Source organism: Aquila chrysaetos, chromosome 21, assembly GCF_900496995.4.
Source record: "Aquila chrysaetos chrysaetos chromosome 21, bAquChr1.4, whole genome shotgun sequence".
Taxonomy (NCBI): domain Eukaryota; kingdom Metazoa; phylum Chordata; class Aves; order Accipitriformes; family Accipitridae; genus Aquila; species Aquila chrysaetos.
The window spans coordinates 3,249,252-3,274,910 of NC_044024.1; the positions used below are offsets into that span (position 1 = coordinate 3,249,252).

Genomic DNA, 25,659 nt, shown 5'->3' on the forward strand with positions numbered 1-25,659 from the left:
GGTGTTGAGCAATTTTACTGATGCAGTTACTAAGGTGTATGCATGCTAATTCTTTAGAAGACTTTTTTGAAAATTTTTTTTCTTTTTTTTTTTGCTAGACCTGTATTAAGAGAACTACTTGGCTAGAGATGCTGGTATTCACACAGACATACCCCAAATGATGGAAAAAAACCAAAACGTGAAGAAAATACTGTGACTTACACCAGCACTTTCTTCCAAGTTACTATTGGTGTCGGGGTTTTCCTTTTGTAACTGTATTCTTGAGACAAGTAATACGGGCAAGGTATTCTGAATACCCCAACCCATGTCTTTAATGTACAATAACGAAGCCAAGACAGTCGCAGCTGCCTGGGCGAGGCGCCTTCAACTTTCTTGGGAAACTAGAGGTGGATGGGAGGACGGCGACGCTGTACCAGTTCATTGGGGACGTCCAGTAACCTTTTTTTGAAACCCTTGACGGTCACACGCGCTTTTGCGTTCTCTCCGAAGTGTCTGTCTGTAGAAATACGTGAAATTGGGTACAGAACACAGAAATAGGGCTGGACCTGACCCTTGTTCGGGCAAAGAATTTCCGACACGCGTCCCCTTGAGCCGGGGCAGAGCGGGCGTATGTAAAACGCACGGCTTGTCGCTTCGGGTTGCCTCCCGCTGCTCGCGGAGCGGCCGCGGGGCCTTTGTAGGGCAGAACGGGCCCGGGGTCCCTCCTCGCCCCCCGCCGTCCCTCCTCACACCGCCCGCCGGCGCCTTCCGTGCTGCTCGGGGGGGGGGGGGGGGGGGGTCGGCTGTAGGCTCCGTCCCGCCGCGGCAGGCGGAGCCCACCGCGCACCTCTGCGCTGACACCGGCGCCTCTTCCCCCTGAGGAGGAGGAGGAGGGAGGGGGACGACGGCCTGCCCTTTCCTCAGTGTTTCCCGGCGGGGGCCCGAGGCAGACTACCTCACGGTCGTCCCTCGATAAGCGGTGGCGGCGAGGGACGGGAGGGGAGAGGCGGGGGGGGGGGGGGCGGAGGGTCCCGGTTCGGCTCGATTCGGCTGGGTTCGGCTCGATTCGGCTGGGTTCGGCTGGGCTCGGCTCCCCCCACCGCGGGCAGAGTGAGGGCGCAGCGGCCTCGGCGCGGCGGGTGCGCCTGCTCGCTCGGCGCGCGCGCGCGCGCAGTGACGTGCGGCGGCCGCGGCGAGGCCGGCGGCGGGAGGAAGAAGGGAAGGGAAAAGGGGGGGGGGAATGGGGGGGGGGGGGGGGGGGGGGGGGGGGGGTTGTGGGGTGGGGGGGTGGGGGTGGGGGGGGGGGGAAGGCAGGCCGCGCGCGCTCGCGCCCCGCCGCCCGGCCCAGCCTGTGATTGGTGCAGGCCCGGACCCGGCGGACCCGAATGCCAGGCCGCGGCGGCGGCGGCGGCGGCGGCGGAGTCCTGCGGCCCCGGCCCCCCCCCTCCCTTCCCCCCCCCTTCCCCCCCCACCCCACCCCCGGGGCCCAGCCGCCCGGCGCGGGGACCCGCACAGGTGAGCCGAGGCGTCGGAGCCGGGCCGGCAGGGGACGGGGGACAATGGAGGCGGCTAGGCCGCACCGCAGGCCGCGCCCGAGGCCTGACAGGGCCGCCGCCGGGACCGGCCGCCGCCGCCGCCGTCCTCCCGCCGTCGTCGTCCCCCCCGCCCCCCACACGCACTCCCTCGGCGGGCGCCGGCGAGTCTCGGCCGCCGCGGCCGGCGGGCGCGGGGCGGGCGGTGCCGGCGGGCCCCGCGGCCGAGGGGGCCTTTTCGGGCGGCCAGAAAATGGCGGAAAACAAGATGTCGGCCGGCGGGGCGGGGAAGGCTGCGGGCTCCCCGGCAGCCGGGACGCGGGGGTTATCCCCGCCTCCCCCTTTTCCCGGGGCGGCCGCGGGGCAGGAGCCCGGCTGGCGGGCCGGGACGCGCAGGCGGAGGCCGCCGAGCCGAGGGGAGGCCGCGGAGCGCGGCGGGCCCTTCCCCGCGCCCCCGCCGCGGAGCGGCCCCCCCTCCCCCTCCTCCGGCCGCTCCGCGGGCTCCCATTGTCTCCGCGCTCCTCCTCCCCCCGGCGCGGCGGCACCGCCGGCCGCTTCTCCCCGGCACCGGGGCGGCTGCCGGCCGCTTGGACGGGTTGAGTCAAAGGGGTCCGCGGGGTGCGGGCGGGGGAAAGGCTCCGCTCCGGGCTTGCCCGGCCGGCACTGCGGGTTCGCCCGCCCCGCCAACAGCCGCGTTCCCGATCCCGCCGCCCGGCGGCGCGCCCGATCCGCGAGCACGCGCGGGAGGGCTCCTCCGCGGCCGCGCAGCGCCGTTGCCGCCGGCGGCGGCGGTCGTGTGGGGAGCCGTGGGATGGCGGGTCTGGCAGCCCCAGGAGCCGGCAGCCCCGGCTGCGCGGTGGGTTGAGGCGGCTTGTCGCCCTTCGCTGCCCGTGGTTTTTGTTGCGGGAGGTTTGGTTTCTGCTGGGGATGTGACACGCGGGTGGAAATTCATCTCTTCCGTTAATTTCTCTAAGAGCCTCGAGCGCCTTTCGGGCTGTCGGACGAAAACTCGTTCACGGGTTTTTGTCCTTGTTGTTTTAAACGGATTTAGAGTGTAAGTTTTCGTGGATGCTTTAGAGGCGAACACAATAAAGGACTTTAAAATGGATACGTTAGGTTTTCATACCCAGTCTTTTTTCTGCCAAGGGCTTGTGTTGACCTGCACGCTGTTTTGTGAATTGCGTTTTTCTGCTTAAGATTTCTGCGTAAGCAGGATGGTTTTCGTTGCGTTTCTATTGGTTGCTGCATTAAAAATTGGGGGGAAAAAAACCCCCAAACCCTGAAGTGTCTTCAGGGGAGGATAATTCTCTTGTTTTCCTCTTGAACCTGAATGTTAAGAGATAAGATAATTAGAAAGCATCTGCTTTTGATTTTTCAACTACATACAAGTTTATCTGTTGTGTTACATCGCTCTGTGTCTGAGCTTGGTCCTTTTGGTTTAATCGAAATGTCATATGCAGCTTACGAATATCTGAAACACCTGACGAATTATGACCGTTTTGTTTTACTTTATTGTGCGTAAACAAGACTTAAATATTATTGGGAAGAAATTCACTATTTTAACGGAGTCCTTAAGGGCTGACCATGCAAATATGCTTTATGTGAAAATGTATCGCCTGAACGTGTTAGGAATAATCGTTTGTGTGAACTGGGGAGATGCTTAGCATTTGCAGGACCACACTGTCTAGGATATAACAAAATGTATTAAATACATGCTCTTTATTTATGTAGATTTATTAAGTTGTGATTGGCATTCTGTAGAAATATCTTTTACGTTCTAAAAATTTTAAATATGGCAACAATGCCTGGAAGCCAGCATATTGATTGGGAGCATCATTGTACCTCTGGGTGCAGGAATGACACCCTTTTTTTCCTGGGAAGGGTGGAAGTGCTGAAGCATTCATTTTTTTTCCCCTCCTCCTTAAAATACTTTGCTGAAGATCTCTCAATTTAGGGTGTTTTCTGAAAGCGTTCTCAAAAAAAATTAAAATGTTAATGCTTATCTTATGATATTTTTATGGGAAGAGTAAGCTAAGAATAAATCAGTGTGCATACTAAGAACAGTGTTTATAAGGGCCTGGACCTTTAACAGTTTTTCAGTTGAGTGTTGCTATTATGTGTTCCTGGGTAGCCCCAAACTGCCAGCCATCATCTTTGGTTTTCAAAAATACCGTTTACAGTAGTAGTTTATAGTAGTGTTCTTGCCAGTAGACGGAGCGATCATACATCCCATTTTTTTTGAATTTAAAATTCATTGCCTGGTCTCAGCTGAGCCCTGTCTGAGGAAGAGCTTTGGTATAAAGGACTGAAATAGGTTAAAATCGACCTTATCCTGAAGCTAGTTAGAAAGAGAACTATATATTTCAAAAAAAGCAAACCAATTTCAGATACATACATATTTTAAAAATTTAGCCTTGAGACACTGCTCTGGGACTCTCAGTTTAGATTTCATGAAATTCTTCATTTTGGGATCTGATGGTAATGTACTCCTTCCTGGTGCAAGATAGCATGCTATAATTAAAAAAAAAAACAAAACAGTGAAAATATTAACGGAATGTTGTAAGGTTATATTATTTTATTAGCTGATGCTAATAAAGCATTTTCACAGTATTTTATTCTAAATACATAGAGGAGAAGGGGAATTGAGAGGAAAAACCTGAGATCTTAATAGTTAGAGGCAAGAGGGGTATGGATAAGTGTAGGATTATGACGGTATACAGAAATGCAGCTTTCTGCCTTATTTCTCAGTCGTTTTTTAAAACATACAATTGGACCACTTCTGTGATCATGTGGGTATATAACATGGCGTACAACAGAAAAAAGCTCTGAAGAACCACAGTTAATCACTGTTTGCTGTTTGCAGTAATAAGATTTGCATGCATATGTAGTGCGCACAACTAAATCATTTGCACTACTGAAATCTGTGAGCAGAAATGCCCAGTTGTAGCAGAATTGGGGGCCTTATCTGTTGTTAATTGTTCCAGCGTTAGCGGTAAGGGGTGTTTCTGCGGTCGCTGCATTCCTTTAAGACCCAAAAGTATATATTAAAAAAGACCAAATCTGCGATTGCATAGTTGGTGCAACTCAGTCCTTTGTCTGCACTGAGGGTTTAGAAGAATATACTTAGGTGATGGTTGGATACCAGCTGCATCAACCAAGGTACAGCTTCAGCATGTTTATTGCTAGCGTGTCATCATCCATCTCTGTTTTCAGTGGAAGTTTGAGGTACTCATAGTACTATGTGCACAGAAGGTGCCATCCCATAACTTTAGTAATTTTTATAGTCCAGTTAGCTACCGGGAAAATACTCCTTTTAGTGATAATTTGTTTTGCTTGCAGAAATTTTAATTTAAATTAAAATTACAGTCTTACTTTGTATTGAATTTTCAGTGTAGCACAGTAGGTAATATATATGGGCATCTAATTATATAATCTGAAAAGAAATGAAGTTGCTTATTGAGATGGAAGAAAAGCCTAGCATATTCTTCCTGTAATCTCAGATTGGTATAATTTAAGATAATTTTTCATATCCACTTACGTTAAAAAAGAAGGATTATCCAAGTGTAAAGGCTGTGGTCAGGAAATTGTAGAGTATTGCATTAATTCTGATATGGCTATATTAAATTAGCCATTTACGGTCTAGAGCTGTGTGTTATTTTTTAATAGCAAGTGTTAGCTACCATAAGAGTTTGATGGCTGTGACTATAATTCAGGAGTGATAGAGCATTGCACTAAGATTCTGAAGCTGCTTTGTAATTCCTACAGTGGTGAAAGAATTTGATTTTGGAGCTAAAACTTAAAGCTACATTGAAATTTGATTGTATGGGTGGAATTGTTAGTTAAATCCTTGACTACTTTTCTCATTGATAATCTTTGACTTGTGTTTTTATAATACTAGCTGGTTTGTGGAACTAACTTGCTCTGTTATGGCACCATCAAGAAATTACATCGGGGAATTCTTGTAGCTCTGTAAGAAGAATGCTATGTCATTGTCGTCCCCAAGAATTAGTATTGTAGATTTAAAGACAATTTGAGAGAATTAGATTTGAGCAAATAATATGGGGAGAAAGTGTTGAAAGGGTGATAGTGACACTAGGTGATACAAGTTCTTTGGTTCTTTTGTATTCTCAGTTAAGTTGAAACCTCCTTGGGGTGGATCGGTGACTTTTTCTTGAAATTGCCATCATTGCGGACTGCTTGCTGCTTCCTTCGCTTGAGGAGTTCAAGAGTGTAAGAGAAGGAATCTCTGCTCAGTTCCTTCCTTGACAATGAAGATGCAGTAAGCATGGATTGTCTTTTCCACATACTACTACTTTCTCTCGTTACTCTGTTTTGTATTTTTTCATATTAAAAAAACCCAAAGATGAAGCTGTACCCACCTGGCGTGTGTGTTGTGGCCTGCACAGTGTAGGCATTCTGCATCACCCGCTGAAGTGAAGGCATTTAACACAATTGTAAAAAAGGAGGCAAAGCAGTGTAGCACCAAAATTGACTTTTCACATTATCTCACCTTGGTGGCTTTCTGCCTGGCTTGAATGACATCTGGAGCATCAGTTTCCACGTGCAGACCGAGCCTGGTGCCCGACGCAGTAGAGACCGCCTGATTCTGTGGGTCAGCCCAGTGCAGCGTGGCCCTTGGCACTGACAGAGTGCCAGCATCTCCCTTCTCGATGGCGACTTGGTTTGGTACCAAGGATCCAGCGCTGTCAGTTCTGGTGAGCCGCAAATGGTGTAGTAAACTTAGTAACTGGCATTAAGATACTTTGATCTGTTTGGTTTTTAGGGTCATTTACTGTGGACTCTAGTGCCTGTTATTGATAGAGCTTCATGTTTTAAGAGAAATTAACATCATGTCTACTGCAAAGTTTAGTTTACTTCTGGATTAGTGCGATAGTGTGAGTTGCATTAGGTCCTGGCTCTTTCTGGGTCCCTTGATTCTGGCTTAGAGGTATCTCAGCAATTTCAGGCGCTTAAGCCATTTATTCTTACAGCTTGGCTTATTTTATTATTTGCCTTGCTTGACTACGTTACCTCTTAATGCTACTTGGTATGTTTCATTGCAGTAGGGTTGTCAAATATGTTGTATCACAAAGTACTTGAAGTTTCTGTCATATTTTGGATTTAAGTGCACAGACCTAAACAAATTCTTGCAGTAGGGTAGGGGTCAACTTTTTATGCGGTTCAGAAGAGCAAAATCAAGGTTGGTACTACAACAGAAAAAGTACCGTCTTTCTGAGACTTGCTCTTAAAAGCATTTGTGCTTCCTATTCAACTCTGCACCACCCAGTTCCAGGTAGTTCTGACCTGAGCTCTTATTCTTTGTTCCCTTCCCACAACTCCTAAAACTCTTCGTCTTCTGTGTGATACTGTCACTTGTTTCCAATTCTTGGGTATGAGGGGGCAAGAAAGTACAAGATTTTAGTCTTGTGCAACAGAGATTTTTCACCTGTGAAAGCCTTGGTCTCTGTATACTCCTGTGGCTGCTTCTATGGAGTTGCTTCATCTGCGCTGAGAACTTGTGTAAAAGTCTTTTGGGTTGCAGCAAATTGCAAAATAGTTCAAAATCCCTACACTTTAATGCTTAGTAGCAATGCAAATAGCATGGAGGAATGCTAATTTATCCTTCTCTCTTGTATCTTATGGAAACGCTGTCAAAGAGATGTTACATGCTTTCTTCTTCTCTGAAAGCAAGCTTGTGTAGCTGTACCTTATGAAGGAGATTCAGCATCCCCAAGACAGATAAGATACCAGAAATGGAGATCTTGGTAAAACTGAGTTTAGTGAGAAGCTCAACATTTACTGTCCATGTGTGAAAATTCTTGGATGTAATTGGAATTGCATTTTAATGAACGCGAGAATCTCAGAAGTAAAACTCAAGAGTAAAACTGGCATGGCTGTGTGGCAAGGTTTGAGGAACTGGTATAATTTTAAAAGATTGAGGAAAATAGGCAAGTCTGACAAAAGAGAACTCGGGAAACAGAAGCCCCTAAGCATTAAGGGGAATTAGAAGAGCCAAAGCAAGAAAGCAGTTGTCAAAAACACAAGAAGAGAAAGAAAATGAAGCTAAAGAAGTAACACTGAAGGATAATGGTGGGGAGTTGACAAAGAGTTCGCGGGTCTGTTCTATCAGAAGCTTTAAAGGATCAGTTTTCTGTTAGAGGGATATGGCAGCTGCATAGGACCCGCTTTTCCCTGGCAGCGGAAATGAGGCAGCACAGAAGGGACAGTGTTGGAAGATGAGATTTCTAGAATAAGCTGACAGTTTTGAAATAAAATGTCAACCAATATGCATAATACAGTCCTAACACTGGAATGGTAAATAGAGGTGTCAGCACAGAAGTCTGTTGAGCACTGTTGCTTCTTCAGTAAGTATCATGGCAATGGAGATGTTGAAATAAGCTGGCCTTTCTTATGCTTAGCTGTTGCCTGTTATAATGGGTAGTTCTGCACTGTGCATGCAAATCTAAATGAGGGCTCATTAAATGTTGTACCAGGCCTTTTGTCAGACTTTTTTTAATGATATAGAGGGGTTCGTATACAACCGCTGGAAGAGAAAATCAGGTTCAGCACTTTTGCTCTTGTAAGTTTAGTGCACTATGCAACTTTTTCAAAACTTACCTATAATTAAACAATGTTGAATTAAACTTACACATTAAAATTTGTTTTGAAGTATCTGATAGATACAAAATTATGAAAGAATCTGGAAAATTGATACTCCCAATGCAATTCTCATCTTTCTTCGATGCAGCTCCACACATCCATAATCACCAGTCTTGATAATTGGTTAAAGAGCATATACAGACAGGGATAGAGCAAAGGTGACTTCTTTGTGCGTAGTTGCTAATATGTGTTATTATGGTATTTATGTGAGAGAGAGAGAGAGATATATATATATATATATAATGTAGTTAGTAATAGCACGTGTGCGCCCTTGATGTCCAACTTGTATTTCTTGCTTCTACAGACAGCTACAGTTTATTTAAGACAAAGTTAACTTGCTTCTTGACAAAGTTTCTGCTTCTAGATAATAAGTTACCTGTAACTAGGTTCAGTTGCTTACTAACGTGTTATATTGTTTTGTTACTATGGCCTGATGCTACTGCTGGTATTGCAGGTGAGATCTTTACTGTCAGTCAGTGAGCTGTCACCCTATGGAGATAGTCTCATAAAACTGCAAAACTATTTTAATGTTCAGTTTGCAGTGGGGAGATTGAAGGTTTAGGCATTTCTTGTGCTTACTGCTCCTAGAAATAATGTAATGTTGAAGTCTGTACCTCTGCATGCTGAAGGTAACTAGAAAGCACTTTCCAGTTAAATTCTACAGAATATAAACAGAACTGTTCTAGGCTAAGCAGTAACCAAAGACTTACATAAAAACCCCTTTTAAGTCCTGACCAAGAATTACTGACTTGTTTGGTTTCACTAGCATGTGTAATTCTTGATTACTGGAGGGCTACTTATGGATGGAAACATTTTCAGGATTTTAGGTCAAAAAAATGTAAAAACAAAAGAATAAAGCAAAGCAAATTGTATGAAGTACTAAATGCTTTTTTCTTGAATTTTTGAATAAATACTTTTCTGTGTTTGTCAGTGTGACACATTAATCCAGTAAAGCTAATCAATGCAATAACACTGTTCAATATAAATTATGATTTTGCTTTTATTGCAGTTATTTGTGAATGAACTTAGCTGAATATGGATCCAGGTGGTGGAAGTCTTGGACTGCAAACACAAGAATCCAAAATGCCTCACACTATGATTATGCAGGATTTTGGTAAACATTTTAACTATTAAAAATAATGAATAAAAACCAAGACTTTTTTCTGGGTTTTGCTATATGTTTATAAATTATATCAAGATGTAGAGTTGACCAACATAATAATGCTACTTGCATGACTTTTTTTGAGAAAATTAAAAATTTAAGGTGGTGTGTATGTCTTTGTATACTTTAGTTGCTGATCTTGAAATAGTCAGGTATTCTAAAATATTGAAGTAATTCTGGAAGAAAAAAAAAAAAGGGAAGTACAGTCTGTGGCCCAAAGTGCTCTAGATGAGATAGAAAATGTTTTCAGGAGTTCAGCAGTTTTGTGGTGCCTGTGCTTCTTGAAATCACATTGACTGGTTGTTACATCTCCCAACATACAGGAGATGTAAATAACATCCAGTACAGGATGCAAACAACATCCGAGCTCTTGTGTGCTTACCTTGATCACTATCTCCAGTTCTCCTTCAGGATATTTCAGTATACGTGGTGGGAAATAGTTTTTTTGTCTGTGTGACAACAGATAACTTACTATGTAGGCAACAATTTACAGATTTAGCTGAATCTGCATGTTCACATGTGCTTAGAAGTCTTCTGTCAGGAACATCAGTCCTGGGACTGCACTGATGTAAGAAAACTTGTTTCTAAATTGGACTTTTTTTTAAAATGAATACTGTTTCTTTTGGTGGCAGTGCTAAATAACCTCAGCAATTTTGAAGGTTTAGGGAAAGGACAGCAAGAAATCTCCAGTCTTTTCTTTGTGGGTCTCCATTTCTGCATTATGACAGGAGGTGACCTTCTCAGGTATTGGGAAGGAGCATGTCTTTGTTCTAACATGAATTAGTACTCTTTAGAGTGTACCAAAATAATTGCATTTGCAATACAATGCTGAATAATTTTAATTTTTTTTTCATTCTGATAAGAACCATTTTCTCGAGTGTTTTATTCATTAAAACTGCTATTTATGTGTGCATTCTTTTTTATGTATAGAAAAGTAGTCTGCAAATATGACTCGCCAGTCAAGTCTGTTAATGAAAAACAGGTTTCTGCTTCTAGTCATTCCTTGCAACGTGGCAAGTTGTTGGAAATTGTTCTATAAATATTGCATACAACTGAGTATTTATTTTTATCAAGGCCCATGCAGTCTAAAGGATGAGAGTCCTTTTATTGTAACAGCAATTAATGTATTATTGCCATACTTCCAGTATCATGCAAGAATTCTGTGAAGGTTCAAACTGCTACTCTAGTCAAACATTTTCTAACTGGACTTTAAAAAGGTGAAATTGCAAACTGACCTGTATTTTTTAACGTATTGGCATTGTAAAACCTAAATTGGGGGAAAACTCCACATTGTGTCTTAAGGCAGTGGCATGTTTTGTTTTTCTTAATTTAAAGAATACAGGCTGCTTTGGGTAGTCTTTATTGGGTGAAATGCAAAATGTGGTTGTTGAAAAGTAACAGAATTGTACATCTGTGTTTAACTTACCTATAAAATTATTCTGTTCCTTATCTAAACTAATAGCTAATGCAATAATTTTAATGTTTTTCTCTTCATTCATAATTGTTTCATAGTGGCTGGAATGGCTGGCACTGCTCATATTGATGGAGACCATATTGTTGTATCAGTCCCCGAAGCTGTCCTAGTTTCTGATGTTGTTACCGATGATGGAATAACTCTTGATCATGGCTTAGCTGCTGAAGTTGTCCAAGGACCTGACATCATCACTGAAACTGATGTTGTAACAGAAGGTGTAATTGTTCCCGATTCTGTTTTGGAAGCTGATGTTGCTATTGAAGAAGCTTTAGATACCAGTGATCATGTTTTGACTTCTGATCTAATAACAGAAACCGTTAGAGTTCCTGATCAGGTTTTTGTGGCTGACCTTGTCACGGGTCCTGATGGACATTTGGAGCATGTGGTGCAAGACTCTGTGTCAGGAGCCAACTCTCCTACAATGGTTTCAGAAGAAGTTCTTGTAACGAACTCAGATTCTGAAGCAGTCATTCAAGCAGCTGGTACTGTTCCTGGCTCCACAGTGACTATAAAAACAGAAGACGACGATGATGGCAAGAGTACATCTGAAGACTACTTAATGATATCTTGTAAGTTAAACAAAGGTAGATATAAACAGGAGATTATCTGAAGTAGAAGTGGTCTGGTGGGGAGAAGGTACTATAATGTGACTCTTGCTGCATTCTGTACTGGAAGTCTCAAATAGTAGTCTGTTGCCCAGTTAATTTTTGGTGTCTGGATTTGGGTTTTCTTGATGAAAAATCCATTATTGCTGATACAGCAAGAAGGAGAATGACATTCATGCTGTTGAGTGAATGAGTGTGTATGTTTGTGTTTCTGAAAATAGATATTCCTGAAAATTGAGAAGAACACATTGGGAAGTTAAACATTCCACATATTTTGAGTATAATACTTTTTTTTTTTTTTTTTAAATATACAGGTATATTACTATGTAGATTACTACATTACATATGTAGATTCATGTAAAAATAATGTGTTGGGTTTAGTCAATAGAATCCAACAAAGAAATAGGTTTTTAAGGTATCTGACTCGTAAAGTTTTATGTGTCCACAAAATATTGTTTGTTTAGCTGTATTAAAAATTATAATAGGCATTTTATTGTATGTTGTGCTGTTCTGGACTGAACTTGACATTAAGGCATTGTGTGCATTAATTGATTGGCTCTCTAACACTGGAAAGTGGCTGCCCATTTCAAGTTTCCACACAGCATTCAACTGTGAGGAAACTGTATGGTCCTATACTACTTGTTGAGTGAGAGCTACTGAAAGGACCTTAGGTATATTATGTGTCTTCAGTGGTTAAATTATACTCAAGATATGAGTTTTTATTGTTACACGTATTTGATAAAATGTATGGTAATTCATTGTAGATTTTTGACTTCCCCAAATTAGTTAATGAAATGTGAGTAGGTCAAAACAGATTTTATTTAGTCAGAAGCAGTATGTTAAAAAAAAAAGGCAATGCCAAGTGTGTCAAAGTGTCAATCTGTTCACAGCAAGCTGCGTTTATTAAAAATTTCAAGACAGAGGACATGACTGATTAGTAATTATAAAGATTTCAATATTTCATAGCATTTATGTCCCTTATGCAAAATATTTTTTTTGTATTTATTTTTTGTTCAGTATAGGATGGACAGCAATGATTATTTTTTTTCTTTTATCATTCTGTCATTACTGTAATGCCATATGTCACTAACAGGAGTCAAAAAAGTTTTTTTGGAAGAAGAACCAAAAAAACCTCAGTCTAAAAGCAAATTAGACCTACAACAGAAGAATTTCTGTGTGTTTGTAAATAAAGGAACACCATTTTTGCAGTCAGTTGTTTCATTGAAAAAACTCCTCCTTTCTGACAGAGTACTTACGATGAGTTGTATTCTGTAACTGCGGTATTTCCAACTGCACCTTTGTAATTGTAAGTAAAGTCATCTTTCAGATTCCTTCTAAGATAGATAAGTGTGGTTGATAATGATGATCACTGCACTTAGACCAGAGTATCTTAAACTTTGAGGAACAGATACTTGATGACCTCAGCTGTGTCTGATATGTTTACAGTTTTGTCAGGTGTTCTCAAGCCTACCAATGGCTTTTACAATGTTTTGAAGCCACTTTGAGACATAGTTTTTGGCAAATTAGATTTTATATATATGTATAATCATGATATGCCTGAATAGTCACTGTTGGAAGCTACATATTAATCTAGAATTTTGTTTTAAGTAATCATTTTAGATAAATTAAGGCAATCATAGAGTCATTTAGATTGGACAGGACCTTTAAGATCATCATTGAGTCCAACCATTAAGCTAACACAGCCAAGTCTGCCACTAAACCGTGTGCCTAAGTGCCACATCCACACGTCTTTTAAATACCTCCAGGGATGATGACTCCACCACTTCTCTGGGCAGCCTGTTCCAGTGCTTGACAAACCTTTTGGTGAAGAAATTTTTCCTAATATCCAATCTAAACCTCCCCTGGTGCAACTTGAGGCCATTTCCTCTTGTCCTATTGCTTGTTACGTGGGAGAAGAGACCGATCCCCACCTCGCTACAACCTCCTTTCAGGTAGTTGTAGAAAGCGATAAGGTCTCCCCTCAGCCTCCTTTTCTCCAGACAACCCCAGTTCCCTCAGCCGCTCCTCATAAGAGTTGTTCTCTAGACCCTTCACCAGCTTCGTTGCCCTTCTCTGGACACGCTCCAGCACCTCAGTGTCTTTCTTGTAGTGAGGGGACCAAAACTGAACACAGTATTTGAGGTGCGGTATTGTGTAGAATAGATAAATGCTTCAGTTTATCAAGCAGTTTAAAATTCTTTTTATTTACTTAAAATGTTCAGTAAATATTGTAGAAAGTTAATTTTATGATACTTCTTTTGGGGTGTATATGTAGGACTGTTGGACTTTTTTATAATGTAAATCACATCAAAATGATAGTTTTAAAGATTCTCAAAATAATTAGCTGTCTCTTAATGAAATTTAGTATTGAAAAAGGGGGGACTTTACATAAAATGACAGATGATGCCCTTAGGGAATACCACTAGCTGTTCTGTGGAACACAGTTTGGGAACTTCTAAAATACTACATTTTAGGGTGTGAAGCTGAGCTGAGTGTGGAATTTTAACTTACCTTATTCTTTTATTGGGAGTTACAGTTTAAATATACTGAAAGGTGATTTTTCACCGTTTTAAGATGACGTTCCCATGTAGATATTTTATACGCCATTGGTAATTATATTTTTTGTGTAAATACTATTTGGAAAATACTAAGTTTGTTTTGATAGTTCTGTAAACTAGCTGCATATGATTTTGTAATTGGGAATTTTCACTAGAAGATTATCACCACTCTGCTATCTCAGTGCAGGTGAATTCAGCTTTTTAAAATCAGCCTTGTAAGACTTAAAAATCTTTTTTTTGATATGTTCACAATGTATGCCATGGGATATACATGATCCCTTGTTCTAAAACTCCAGAATACCTGTTTAAGAGGGACTTGTTAAAAAGGAAATTAATACAAAATGAATGTATATGGTGTGATCATGAACCCAATCCATCTCATACTGAGGTGGGAAAATTATGAACAGTACATCCCATTTTGCCAGGGAGGAGTTAGCACACGTGTAGCTTAAAGCGTACCCTTTTTTGTTTTTCAGGTTTGCGATATTCAGACCCACAGCGGATTGCCAGCTCCCGATCTGTGTGTTGGCCCTGCATGCACTATGTTGGTGACCTCATACCCACCAAAGAACAACACTGGAGCTGGCCTTTAGGGGTAAGGTACTGTTCCACCACCACCTCCTTTTTAGTATATTACAATACAGTGTTACGTAATTTGCTAAACATTATAATATTAATACTCCTATATTGTAACCTATGGGATATAAAATAAGTATATCAGACATTAGAAAAATATGAAAAAATTGTAAAACCACGGGACTTATCTTGCCCTCATGTTATCCCTATGGGCTCCTATGGTGGGTGTGATATCACCAGCATAGTGCATGCTGAGGCATCACATGAATTGGGAGCTGGCAATCCACGGTGAATCTGGACATCACACACCTGAAAACAGCAAAGTAAGGTAAGTTTGAAGTTGGAAGTGTGCTGAGTTTTCCTTTAAACCTTGTTTAGTCAGGAGGATTCAGCATATATTTATAAAGGTTCTCTGTTGTGTTTTTTCAGTTAATTTTAAGTGACGAGATAATAATATGTAGTGCTTCTGGTGGATGAGTCAGATCTGGAAGACACTTTCATATGCCATTGACATAAAGTAAGCATTCCTGTTCCTGAGAACTATCACTGGGAAAAGTCATCAGATAATTTAGCACTAATGGGTTAGCAGTCTGTGATTGAAGTCATATTACTTAGACAATAGAATATTTTCATTATCTGTTTTTTAAAAAAAGTCATAATATTTTGGAACTTGACAAAGATTACATGTCCTGCTGTGTTGATTGTTGTCCCCTTATCTAAATGTGTTTAAAAAATAGATTGAAAGCATGAAATTACTTCATATAAGAGAGCAATTTAAGCAATAGCAATTGTCGATTCAGTGTCTTTTGTTGTTGAAGTATTTGAAACAAAAGGCAACATCTTACAAATGACAGTCTATATCAGTATCATTTTCTCAGTCCAGTTTATATTTTTCAAATTTTGTTATATTACATTTTTGCTTTTTTAGAAAAGTGATTCCAGAGGCCCTGAATACACAGGCTTCCTGATATGTTTCCATTACTTTATCTTAAATTGTAGACACTGAAGATCTCTGAAAATACACAGGATGGTTGATGGTGTGGGAGTAACCACTAATTTTAAAAATAATGTTGTAAGTTTGCCCCTCTAAGACAGGGCTGCCTATTTTTTAAAGGATATTGAAGATTCGGGGGCTTTACTTGAAATGGTAAAACACAGCATGTGAGTGTACATGCTATATCCATGTATTTTACTTTATATTTTTGGCTGAAAATATTTATTCTTATAAAGTTTGTAAACTTCAAAAATTGCTCCTTTTTTTTTTCTTTGTGTAATCTTTGTTATATTGCAATCGATGTTCTGGTAAGGCAACTATCTAAATTCTGTGGGTTTTTTCTTCTGTTGTTTCACCAGATACATAGTGGTGTACAGTCACTGTCACCCAATATTAGTTGAGTAGTTGGAAATTTTTGGCATAAAGAAAACTTCTTATCACATATATGTGCTTACTCCACTGTTCAGTTGGAAGTTGCTGTTGTTAAATAACCTTCCAGTATGGAAATATTTATTTTCTATGTTAAACTGATAATGTGTTATGTTTATAAAATTTATGAGTTTATAAAAAGTTGGTGTTGCTTGAGTTGCAGATCTGAAAATAACTTTACTACCACCTACCAATTCTAAAATTACAGTAACAGCTTACAGTTGGTGATTTCTTCCACCCAGCCTTTAAATATTCTTTCTGCATTTTGGCAGCACGTCTAGTCATACAGCTATATATATAATCACTCCTGCCTTGTACTATTAGTTACCTCCAGTCCTTCAAAGACTCATACATGCAGTGGAAATGTTCATTGTACTAAAATTAAACGTATGTGTATCGTTTTGAAGAATATGAATCAGAAAACTTCTATAAATGTTAAAAACCATGCAGAAAAGAAAATGGTCTTTAATAAATTCAAACATAGTAAATGTATGGAAATACTTTTTCCAAGATAAGTATCTTCTAGCATCTTACCTTTTCCTGTTAGTAGAGGATGCATAATCCTCTCTTCTAATAACTCCATTCTGGCAGCATAAAAAATTTCCATTAGCAGATGCAGTAACACTCCCATACTGGATATAAAGATGTACTAATAACCTGATGCTGGTAAACTTAAGTGTCAAAGGAATATGCCAAGTTCTCTGTTGTGGCTTTCTCATCTGTGGTGTTCATACTCTTAGTGTTCTAATTGTCCTGCAAGGTAATGTCAATGCCATGCAGTACATCAGATTCTAAGAGATTAAGGTGATGATGTTGCTGGCATCAATTTTATTAGAGATATAGAATGGTTTTTATTAAAAAACAAAAACTCTTTTCCTGAGGAAATTTTATTTTTTTTTCTACTGATCCAAGTTTGATATTTTTTCAGCAATGCAATTAATCTCTTATTTACAAAAAGAAACAGCTAAAACATAGCATTTTTTAATGTTTTCTGTTTAATTTTCATCAAAATATATAACTTTCAGAGGTTCTAAAATGAAATCAAATACTTACTTGTACTTACCTACATTATATCTAGTTCTGTTTTCAATAACTTCTATACTCTTCTGATGCAGTCCAAGATTTCTGAAATAGAAATAAGGTTCCTCAATGTGGGGGTGAAAAATGGTGTTAGTTGGATAGGTGTTTCCGTGGAATCCTGTCCGTGAGCGGGAAGAGCTTAGTTTGGGATTGCTGTGGTGGATTCCCACCCTGCTGCGGGAAAGGCATCTGCTCCTTTTCCAGCATGTTCTGAACCACTTCGCATGACTGCCTGGAGTTTTAAGAAAAGCTTACACTGACTCCAGTTTACCTCAGTACACCAGGCTGTAGCCTGAAGTAGTTAAAAGCAGCTCTTCAAGAGCAGTCATCACTGCACTGAGGGCAGGAAACTTAGAGGGGGATTGGGAACCGCTGCAGCCATCCCGAGGTAAGCCATCCTTTCCTCAGTAATCAGAGCCCTCCGTGTCCGCATTGAGTAGAGTCTGTTCTTAGTCATGAAACGCTACTTCAAAGATTTTTTTTTTTTTTTTAACCTCGTATGCACATATTTTAATGTTATGTATGCAGTAAATTGCTATATCCCTGCAATGTATTTAATTCAGATTTTGTCTACATTTTGTGGAGTTCTTCTCTATTTAGAGGACTTCAGTGGGTGTTGAGCATTGCACAGGTTTGTGTTGGCCATCTGCACAGGAGCTAATTTTATCCACTGAGAAGTGTGTTGGCAATACATATGTTAGAAAGATGCTTAGTTCAGTGGCCTTCGTATTGGCAATTTGGGGTATATATATGGATATCTATGTGAATACCCTTTTTACCAAAATAGTGTTACTTCTACACTTCTAATAGTTTGAATGTAATTTTTGTTGTATAAAGAAAATGAGCATTTTGAATATACAGACCAAATAATTGGAGTGACTAAGTTGCATACATAAAGAATGAGAAGTCAATTTCACATAGTAGTATTTAGATTTATTGTCACTGCATCTTTTAATCAGCTGTATACTATACAATAATCTTCATTAATTTATATGTTTTCAAGTGATAAAGTGGATAAAATCATAATTTCTTTTAGGGTGAAGATGTAGTCAAATTTTTGATGCACACTTCTTTAATTGGGAATATACTCTGAGTCATCACTCTTCATAAAAGCTTCAGCTACTAAATTTTAAGTCAACAGTATCTTAAAGTAGTGAAACTTTTTGGGACTCTTAGACTGCAGCAGGCAATTCTGCGTTAATTTATAACACTTCTGGATAGAAGTTTAATTTTACTTACTGATCCATTTTTGCTTTCTAAGTGTAATAGTTTCAGAAGTAACCAATTCCCATGTTCTCTTTGATGACAAGCTCCCTCTTGTGTTCTTCATTCTGTAATTCTTGCTGTGTTTCCTGAGTTGCAATAATATGAGTACTGAACTTCTGGAATCTCTTTTAAGTATCTTGAGATGAACTGTTTCATAAAGGCCATTTATGAATACAAACCTTTACTATGCATGGGGATAATAGTGGAGAAAATCATGCTACTGATTACACTGACTTTTAAAAAAGGTGTTTGAACCTCATTATTACTCTCTTATCTTTACAGTGGATGATGTTGGAGAAAAATTGGACCATATAGGAAGCACTCCCTTGAAAATCAGTACTGAGGTGACAAATGATGATGTTGCTAAAGATGACGGTTTTGGTTCAGAAGTTATCAAAGTGTACATATTTAAAGCTGAAGCTGAAGATGATGTCGAAATAGGTACCTTTTAAGTTCTGTGTATTCTTCCAGTAGTATGAAGTATTTCAGGGTCTTTTTGTTTGTTGTTCTTAATTTCATGTAATCCACTGGCTGGAATGTTTTTTAGAATGTGACATTTGTGGAGGCTGCCCATATGCGGTAAATACTGGGTGTGTATTAGTCTCAAGTTCTTTTCTGATTAGCAGTAATTATTTTCAGACAACCAAAGCCCAAATGTAGAAGTGGTTGAGTGTCAGCTGCTGCTTTTCTCTGATGTTGCAAGGCTGTGTCAGCAGAGAAAAGCCTTTAGAGTGGATTCTGCTCATTGAACAGTCTTTGGTGGCCTTGATGCAGAGAGAGGGGAAGATTGCTGGGGCTTTAGGCGTACAGTCATTTCCAAACCTAATCAAGAAACTCAGAATTGCTCTGCAGTTCTCTTTTGCAAAGGATAGGCCAGCACTTCCAGGTGCTTTGCAAGTGGACGTACAGCTAACCCATGTTCTGTTCTTCGTAACCTGTAAAAGCAGAGTTCGCCTTACAGTTGTTTTCAGAGCTGAAACCTCTGGCTCATTACACTTTACGCTTTGCATTTAGGCACTGAAACTCTGCCTCACTGGAACGTATCTGGCGTGGAGCCCTAGGGCCATTCACAGGGCAAATCAGCATGACTCGGTTCTTCATTGAGTAGAGAAAGGAGTTTATCTCCCACAGACCGGTAGCGTTGGCCTGGCTATGCTGTGAAAATCTCAGACTTCAGACAGAACTATGGATTAGATCAGCAAAGTCCTCCAATTAGTAACAATCCTGGTGCTGTTTTTCAAATGGCTTGAACTGCTACTTCAGGAAATTTTCAGCTGTATGATGCCTTTATTTTTCTTCTCTGAGAAACAAGTCATCTTTTCAGCTCAAGTTAATGGCAGAAAAGGATTGTTCCGGGGATGATCAGGCTGCTAGCTAATAGGGCAGTTGTCTTTGGTTTTCTCTCTCAGGGTAGGTTCAGTATTAGTTCAGACTGTCTTATGAGTTGCTTTGTATCTTTTGCAGGATGATACAGTGTAGATTTTGGAGCCTATTAATCAAGTCCTTCACAAGGTTGCCAGAGTGACTTTACATGTTTTCCTGTCCTATTTGGAATAGACAGTATCTGATTCGGCTGAAGGTTAGCGAGTATTTCTGTGAGGCCCTGGGATTTTCAGTATTTGATCTTTAATTCCTTTCAAGTATGAGAAGGAGGTTGTGAAGACCATGTGCTTCCTAAGACCGTGGGGAAAGGATCTAGAGAAGCACCATCTTGACATCCCTTATCTATTGTGACATCTGTTTCATCTGCCAGTTCCTACATGAATTGCCAGGCCCTGTTCTTGAAATACGGTTTCTTCCTCTGAGAGGAAGTCTTGATGGACAGACCGCTAATGCAGCAGCAGGAAGAATCAAAATCTCTTATGGCTGAAAACTAATTTACAGCAGGGATGTTCTTGTGAGCTACTCTCAGTGCTTCTGATATAGCCATGAGGTAGTCATGCAGATTACCCCATTCATTACTGGTGAGTGCTTCTGCTTGGAAAGAGCTGATTGGATTGGTAATGTATGTTTGCTGCTCAGCGTTAAGGAATACAGAAACTGAGATCACAGTCTTCACAAAGAATATCCGAGATTCAAGTTTACCCATTAGCAGTAGTCTCTGGATCTTTTTGTACATGGGGGTGGGGTGGAGGGCTGTTCTTAAGTGTCACCCATTTGCATTGCAGTCTAGTTACTCTGATAAATGTCCTGGCAAAGCCACTTTTGACAAAAATTACAAAAATAGGCTTGGGTGACAAAATCACTTTTGTTTTGTCATAAATGTGGAAAAGTAAAACTTAAAGTATAAAAATAAGTATTAAAAATTACCTGTAGTTTTGGCATACACACATACGTATACCAAATATAAACTGAGGATCAATGACTAAAAGGAAAGTTTGTTTTTGACTGTCGATATGGAAGAGATTTCCTGTGCAGGCGTTCAGGCAGCATCTTCTGCCATTTTACGTGATACATATAATCGCAGGTTATGTACCTTGCAATGGAGATTATTTCTCTTTCAGTTCTTCAGGATTACCTTACCTGTTCCAAACTGTCATAATGACCAAATTTCTAAATTTCTGAAGTCTTTCTCCTTGCTTCCTTGTGATCTGTTTTGTGTTGTCTGGCTGATAGGGGTACCATTTTGGCCACCATTGCCTTCAAAAGCATGAAGGTCTCCGTACAGTGTATTCCATAGAGACATCACCCATCCCAGGGATTTTAATATTATCTCGGTTTTTGTCTAGCTTGGGTAAACAAAATTCCACATTTTGATTGCAGTGGGAGAGCTGCTTCTGTTTGGTTGGAAGAAGGATGTTTGGCAAAGTCTCCTATTTACAAAACACTTAACAGGGAGTGATGGATCAATGTATTTGATTTGGACTCAACCGCCTAGCTGAGTATTTTCCTTCAGGACCATTCAAAGTAGCAAACAAGGAGTCTTGTTACATCTTGTGTTAGCTTGTTCTGCCATAATCTGCAGCTTCTCTACTCACTGTTCAGTCCCTGAGATGCATGGAAGACTAAGCATCAATATTTATCTGCCACCTCTTTCTGACTCAAGCATCAATATCACGTTCCAGGTTGGAACTTGTTCTTTTGCCTCTGTTCAAGTAAGTCAGTGGGCCAAAGCTTGTCAGTCACCTGGAGCAGGACCGTGTGGGCAGTTGTTCTCATTTCCTTCTTTCCAACTGTTACTCTTCAGATTGTGTTGTCTCCAGGGATTTGGTGTGGCACCTTGCATCCCTGCTAGTCTGTCTTTCTAGATAATGTTCTTCTTGTTGAAGTAATTGGCAGTAACATTTGCTCTCTCATGGTTTGAGAAGTGTAACCCCAGTGTAAATTACTACTCAATCGCATGTAATGACTGTGGGACATAACACATTAGAATCTTTGTAGGAAAAATTACCTAAGAATCAGTTTTTGCAAGGTAAGTAAATAGGATTTGGGGAGAGAAAGAGGGATAAGAATTAGGTGTTCACATCTCAAGAGAGAATTTAAAGGCTGTGTTTGGAGCAAGATTAGAATTACATTCATTGTTTTGGTGGGCATGGGCAGGTGTATGTTTCTAGTCGCACCCGAGTTCACTGCTAGCATGCATGAAAGGCTCTTGATCCTTCTTGGTAGTAATTGTTCAGCCTTGAATTTATCAGGACGCACTGAGAGACCTTTTTCCTTATCTGCTCCAGAGTATTAAACTTGCATGATTTTATGACAGACATGGATGTAAAAACATTTAATTAGAGTTTTATTAAATACCTTTGTTGCAAATAATAAAAAAAATACTTAGATGTGAATTAATCTTAACAGTGGCCTTGTTTACATTTACTTCATGCGTTTAACTTCTTTTTGTTAAAGGTGGGACAGAAATTGTCACAGAGAGTGACTTTCACAATGGACATTCTGTAGCTGGAGTAATTGAACAAGGAGGTGTTGGTAGAATGCAGCGAGAAAAAATGGTTTACATGGCTGTTAAGGACTCTTCTCAGGAAGATGAAGATATTAGTAAGCATAATAAGAAACATTTTTGTTTCTCATGCTGTTTTGTACAACAATATAAACATCATGCTCAAGGACTTCCTTAATTTTTCTGAAGGATTCTTCAGCCTGAAGTGGTAGAAAACTAAGCTCATCTTCTCTAAAAATAAAAAGCAGGCTATAATTATTTTAAAGTGATGTGGATAAATGCACTTTGTGCATACTGTATGCAATCATTTCGTTATTTATATTAAATTTAACATGTCCATGGATGAAGTTAATGAGGTTAGTCAAATTTCTCATTTTTCTGTTTTCCTACTGTGAATTGCCTTGTTTAATCAGCTTTCTGGCAAAGTGGCAAATGAATGTCATCGGTTACAAGTTTATAAGATTGTATATTTGAATTTATGTTGGTATTTGTTTTGGATTTATATTTATTGATATGTGTTTTCTCTCTTTAAGGAATGTCTGAATAAACAATGATCCCCTAAGGGAAGGGGTGGTTCTAAATGCCAAAGGAAGAAAAAGTAATTTATAGCGGGTATCAATCAGAGTGAGAGCAAATTAAATGAAGGAAAATTTAGGATTGGCAGAATAAAATTAAAGATTCATTCTTCTCCTTTAATCCAGGCTGTGCTGAAATAGCAGATGAAGTTTATATGGAAGTTATTGTAGGTGAAGAAGAAGCTACATCACTTCCAGACACACAGCTTGAAGACTCTGGCGTGAATAAAACTTTTGTCCCTGTTGCTTGGGCTGCTGCTTATGGTAGGAATCTGTATGCTTATTTTCCAAAAATACCTTCCATTATTTTCTTCCTAATCTAGCTTTCAGAATCTCTGTGCAAATGTGATGATCTCTCACCTTGTCTTAGGGGTTTGGAAACAGCACCTTCTGATATTTTAGCAGTGTCAGTTAGTGGAGTTAATGAAATGATGTGAAAAATTATTTTGACATCATTCATGACCTTTTTACACATAAGGTCCTTGGGCTTTTTTCAGTTCAATATGAAGAAAACAATTCCATTTTTACATTGGTGGGTTTTTTCCAATGCTGGCCTGTCAAACAGTTACAGATTACTTTAGTAGTTGATTGTCTTGCATACAATGAATGGATTGCTATATGTTGAGTTTCCTGAAGTAGAAAGGAAAGCTTTTAGAACTTGATTCCAGCTCAGATGTACAGAACGCATGGGTTTTAATGGTTATTTAGGTTGGCCGTTGAAGATCTTACAAGAATAGCCTTAAGTATTTTGCATAAGCTAGGAGGAAGGGGAAAAAACTTTAAAAAGGGAATAGTAGCAATAAATTTGTAAACATGTTCCTAGTAATTGCAGTTTATATACCTGGTTTAAGCCTGTTAGTGCTTCAGGTTAGAAACAAAAGGAAAAAAAGTAATTTGTTCTCTGCAGCCATGCTTCAAATACTAGAAGTGTCTTATCGGCATATATTGCAAATTCTGAATATTCTTGCATTTCATATTATTTTTTTTGGATTTTGGCATATTATGTGTATATTAAGAGGGTATCAGGTCATCTGTGGTTTATGTTGTAATTAAGTAAGCAAGTTAGTTAAAATTCATTGGTGTAATGTTTCTGAGCACAGTAGTTGGGCTGATAAAGTGGTTTAGAACCACGGAGCCTTGTCACGTAGCAGTAAACACTTTCAGTCCAAAATGAGGAATATACTCGTAAGGTATTACTTCTACGTCTGCCAGAACTTTGTAGTGCCTCATATAGGTGAGTGGTGAGCAGCTGATAAGGTGCAAGTCTTCTTACCTGCCTAGTTCTACTCCAGAAAGATAAAGTACTTCGATCTCAAGAACAAATTCTGGATTTCAGATAACCTCCTTTCTGGATTGGTATCTGAGGTTATATATAAGGTTAAAGGTTTGCAGAAACAAGCATATTAATTATGAAAAGCAGGAAAGACAGTCAGCATGGTAAGCATGCAAACACAACTTTAGTGGACATTAACTGTTCACAAAGATGTGACTTTATTTCCTGGGGCTCATAGTTAACAAAATACTGAACTGATTGGGAACTGCACATCTCAGTTTGGATAGAGTTAAGCTGTTACTTATTAGCTAAGTTAGCTTTCTCTCTATCAGACTTTCAAAGCCATAGTCTTTAAAAAGAATTTTAATTTATAATGACTAAAATACCATTTTCTGCAGGAGATGAAAGAAGGCTACCCAGAAGATACGAAGATGGTCAAGCGGCAGGTAAGAACATGTAACTGTGCTTGGTACAGCATTAAAACTAACTTGCTGTCTCTGAAAATACATACATTTATGTGTCAGTTCTCCTAATCAGTGAATGGAAAAAATTATCCATAAAGTATATATTGAAGGACTCCACAGTCTTTCTCTATTATTTTGAAATGAGAACAATCCTAGATGTGTTGTAGGCCTTCAGAGTGGGTGGGGAAGTTGGGAGGATCTGCCAGGGTTTTTAGTATAGTTTTGTAGTCAGAAAAGAAGTAATGCAGTTGTTAAGAAGTAAAACCAAATTAAATAAAAGGAAACAATCAGCATAACTGATAAGAAATTAATGTCTTGAGAATTATGAGGATTCAAGGAATATATTTGAGAATTAGTCAATGTTTAAACAATTATATTCTTTACTTTTGCCAGCAAAGATAGGTAGTGCTTTATATATCTTTTTTATATATGTTCATTGTAGAGGAATGGGCAATATTTTTTTTTTTAGAAGAGTAGATATGCTGCTGTGCAATTCCAGTCATCAGTCCCAAAGAAAAAAGTTGTTTAAGATTTTTTATGGTGTCTAATTTTTGTTTCTAGGAAATAACTTGGATACACGATTAGAAAACAAAAACGGTAATGCAACACAATACCTGCAGATTTGTGATAGCATTAGCACTAATAGAGTGCTAAAACAAAAAACCAAGAAAAGGAGGAGAGGAGAGGCCAGGCAATGGCAAACAGGTAAACACTGTATGGTTATGCGTATTGTCATGGAGTGGCACTTACTCCTGTACTATTCCTTTTTTTTTTTTTTTTTTAAGCTGGTGCAGAATTAAAAAATATAAATTATGATTTGCGTATTTCCTGTGTCCTTCCCCCTCCAATTCTGTGCATAGAAAATGTAATAGTTTTTGCCATTCAAAGTCAGTACACGTAGGACTGATGCAATTCATTTGAAGTTTGCAAGCTACTAAAAAGTAATTGTGGATATATTCACTGCACATATATTACTGATCTGTTTGAGCAGTTTCTAAAACAAAACTATATAAACTATAGGTGCTGTGGATTGGTTGTTTTTAAACTACTGAACCATTCTCTGTCTGCTGCAAGTGTAAGTGCATGAATCTGAACAGCAGTTGGCTGATGTAAAACTTCTTAATCTGTAAATTTGTTTCCTTC

At 39.9% G+C, this 25,659-nt stretch overlaps 1 protein-coding gene and 1 long non-coding RNA gene across 20 annotated transcripts in view; one reads left to right on the forward strand and one right to left on the reverse strand.

Moving 5' to 3' along the window:
- Window positions 1-272: 272 nt before the first annotated feature.
- LOC121232498 lies at window positions 273-1,044 on the reverse strand. Its single transcript, XR_005931040.1, has 2 exons — window positions 935-1,044; window positions 273-496 (listed from the first exon to the last, which is right to left on the reverse strand). It is a non-coding gene; the product is annotated as an uncharacterized LOC121232498 (long non-coding RNA).
- A 217-nt stretch (window positions 1,045-1,261) lies between these two features.
- Window positions 1,262-25,659, forward strand: part of ZNF711 (zinc finger protein 711) — a 46,248-nt gene continuing 21,850 nt past the window's right edge. For 9 of the 19 annotated variants that reach the window (XM_041118999.1, XM_041118998.1, XM_041119000.1 and 6 more), the window contains exons 1-8: window positions 5,643-6,226; window positions 9,181-9,285; window positions 10,846-11,391; window positions 18,598-18,756; window positions 22,156-22,302; window positions 22,906-23,043; window positions 24,451-24,498; window positions 25,078-25,221. In XM_041118999.1, the coding sequence (XP_040974933.1) occupies window positions 9,207-9,285; window positions 10,846-11,391; window positions 18,598-18,756; window positions 22,156-22,302; window positions 22,906-23,043; window positions 24,451-24,498; window positions 25,078-25,221 (1,261 nt within the window). In that variant the 5' untranslated portion in view covers window positions 5,643-6,226; window positions 9,181-9,206. Of the gene's footprint in view, window positions 1,495-2,636; window positions 6,227-6,277; window positions 7,877-9,180; window positions 9,286-10,845; window positions 11,392-14,571; window positions 14,875-14,975; window positions 15,064-18,597; window positions 18,757-22,155; window positions 22,303-22,905; window positions 23,044-24,450; window positions 24,499-25,077; window positions 25,222-25,536; window positions 25,592-25,659 lie in introns of those variants that run through there. The other 10 variants (XM_041119008.1, XM_041118997.1, XM_041118994.1 and 7 more) reach the window with 9 other exon arrangements.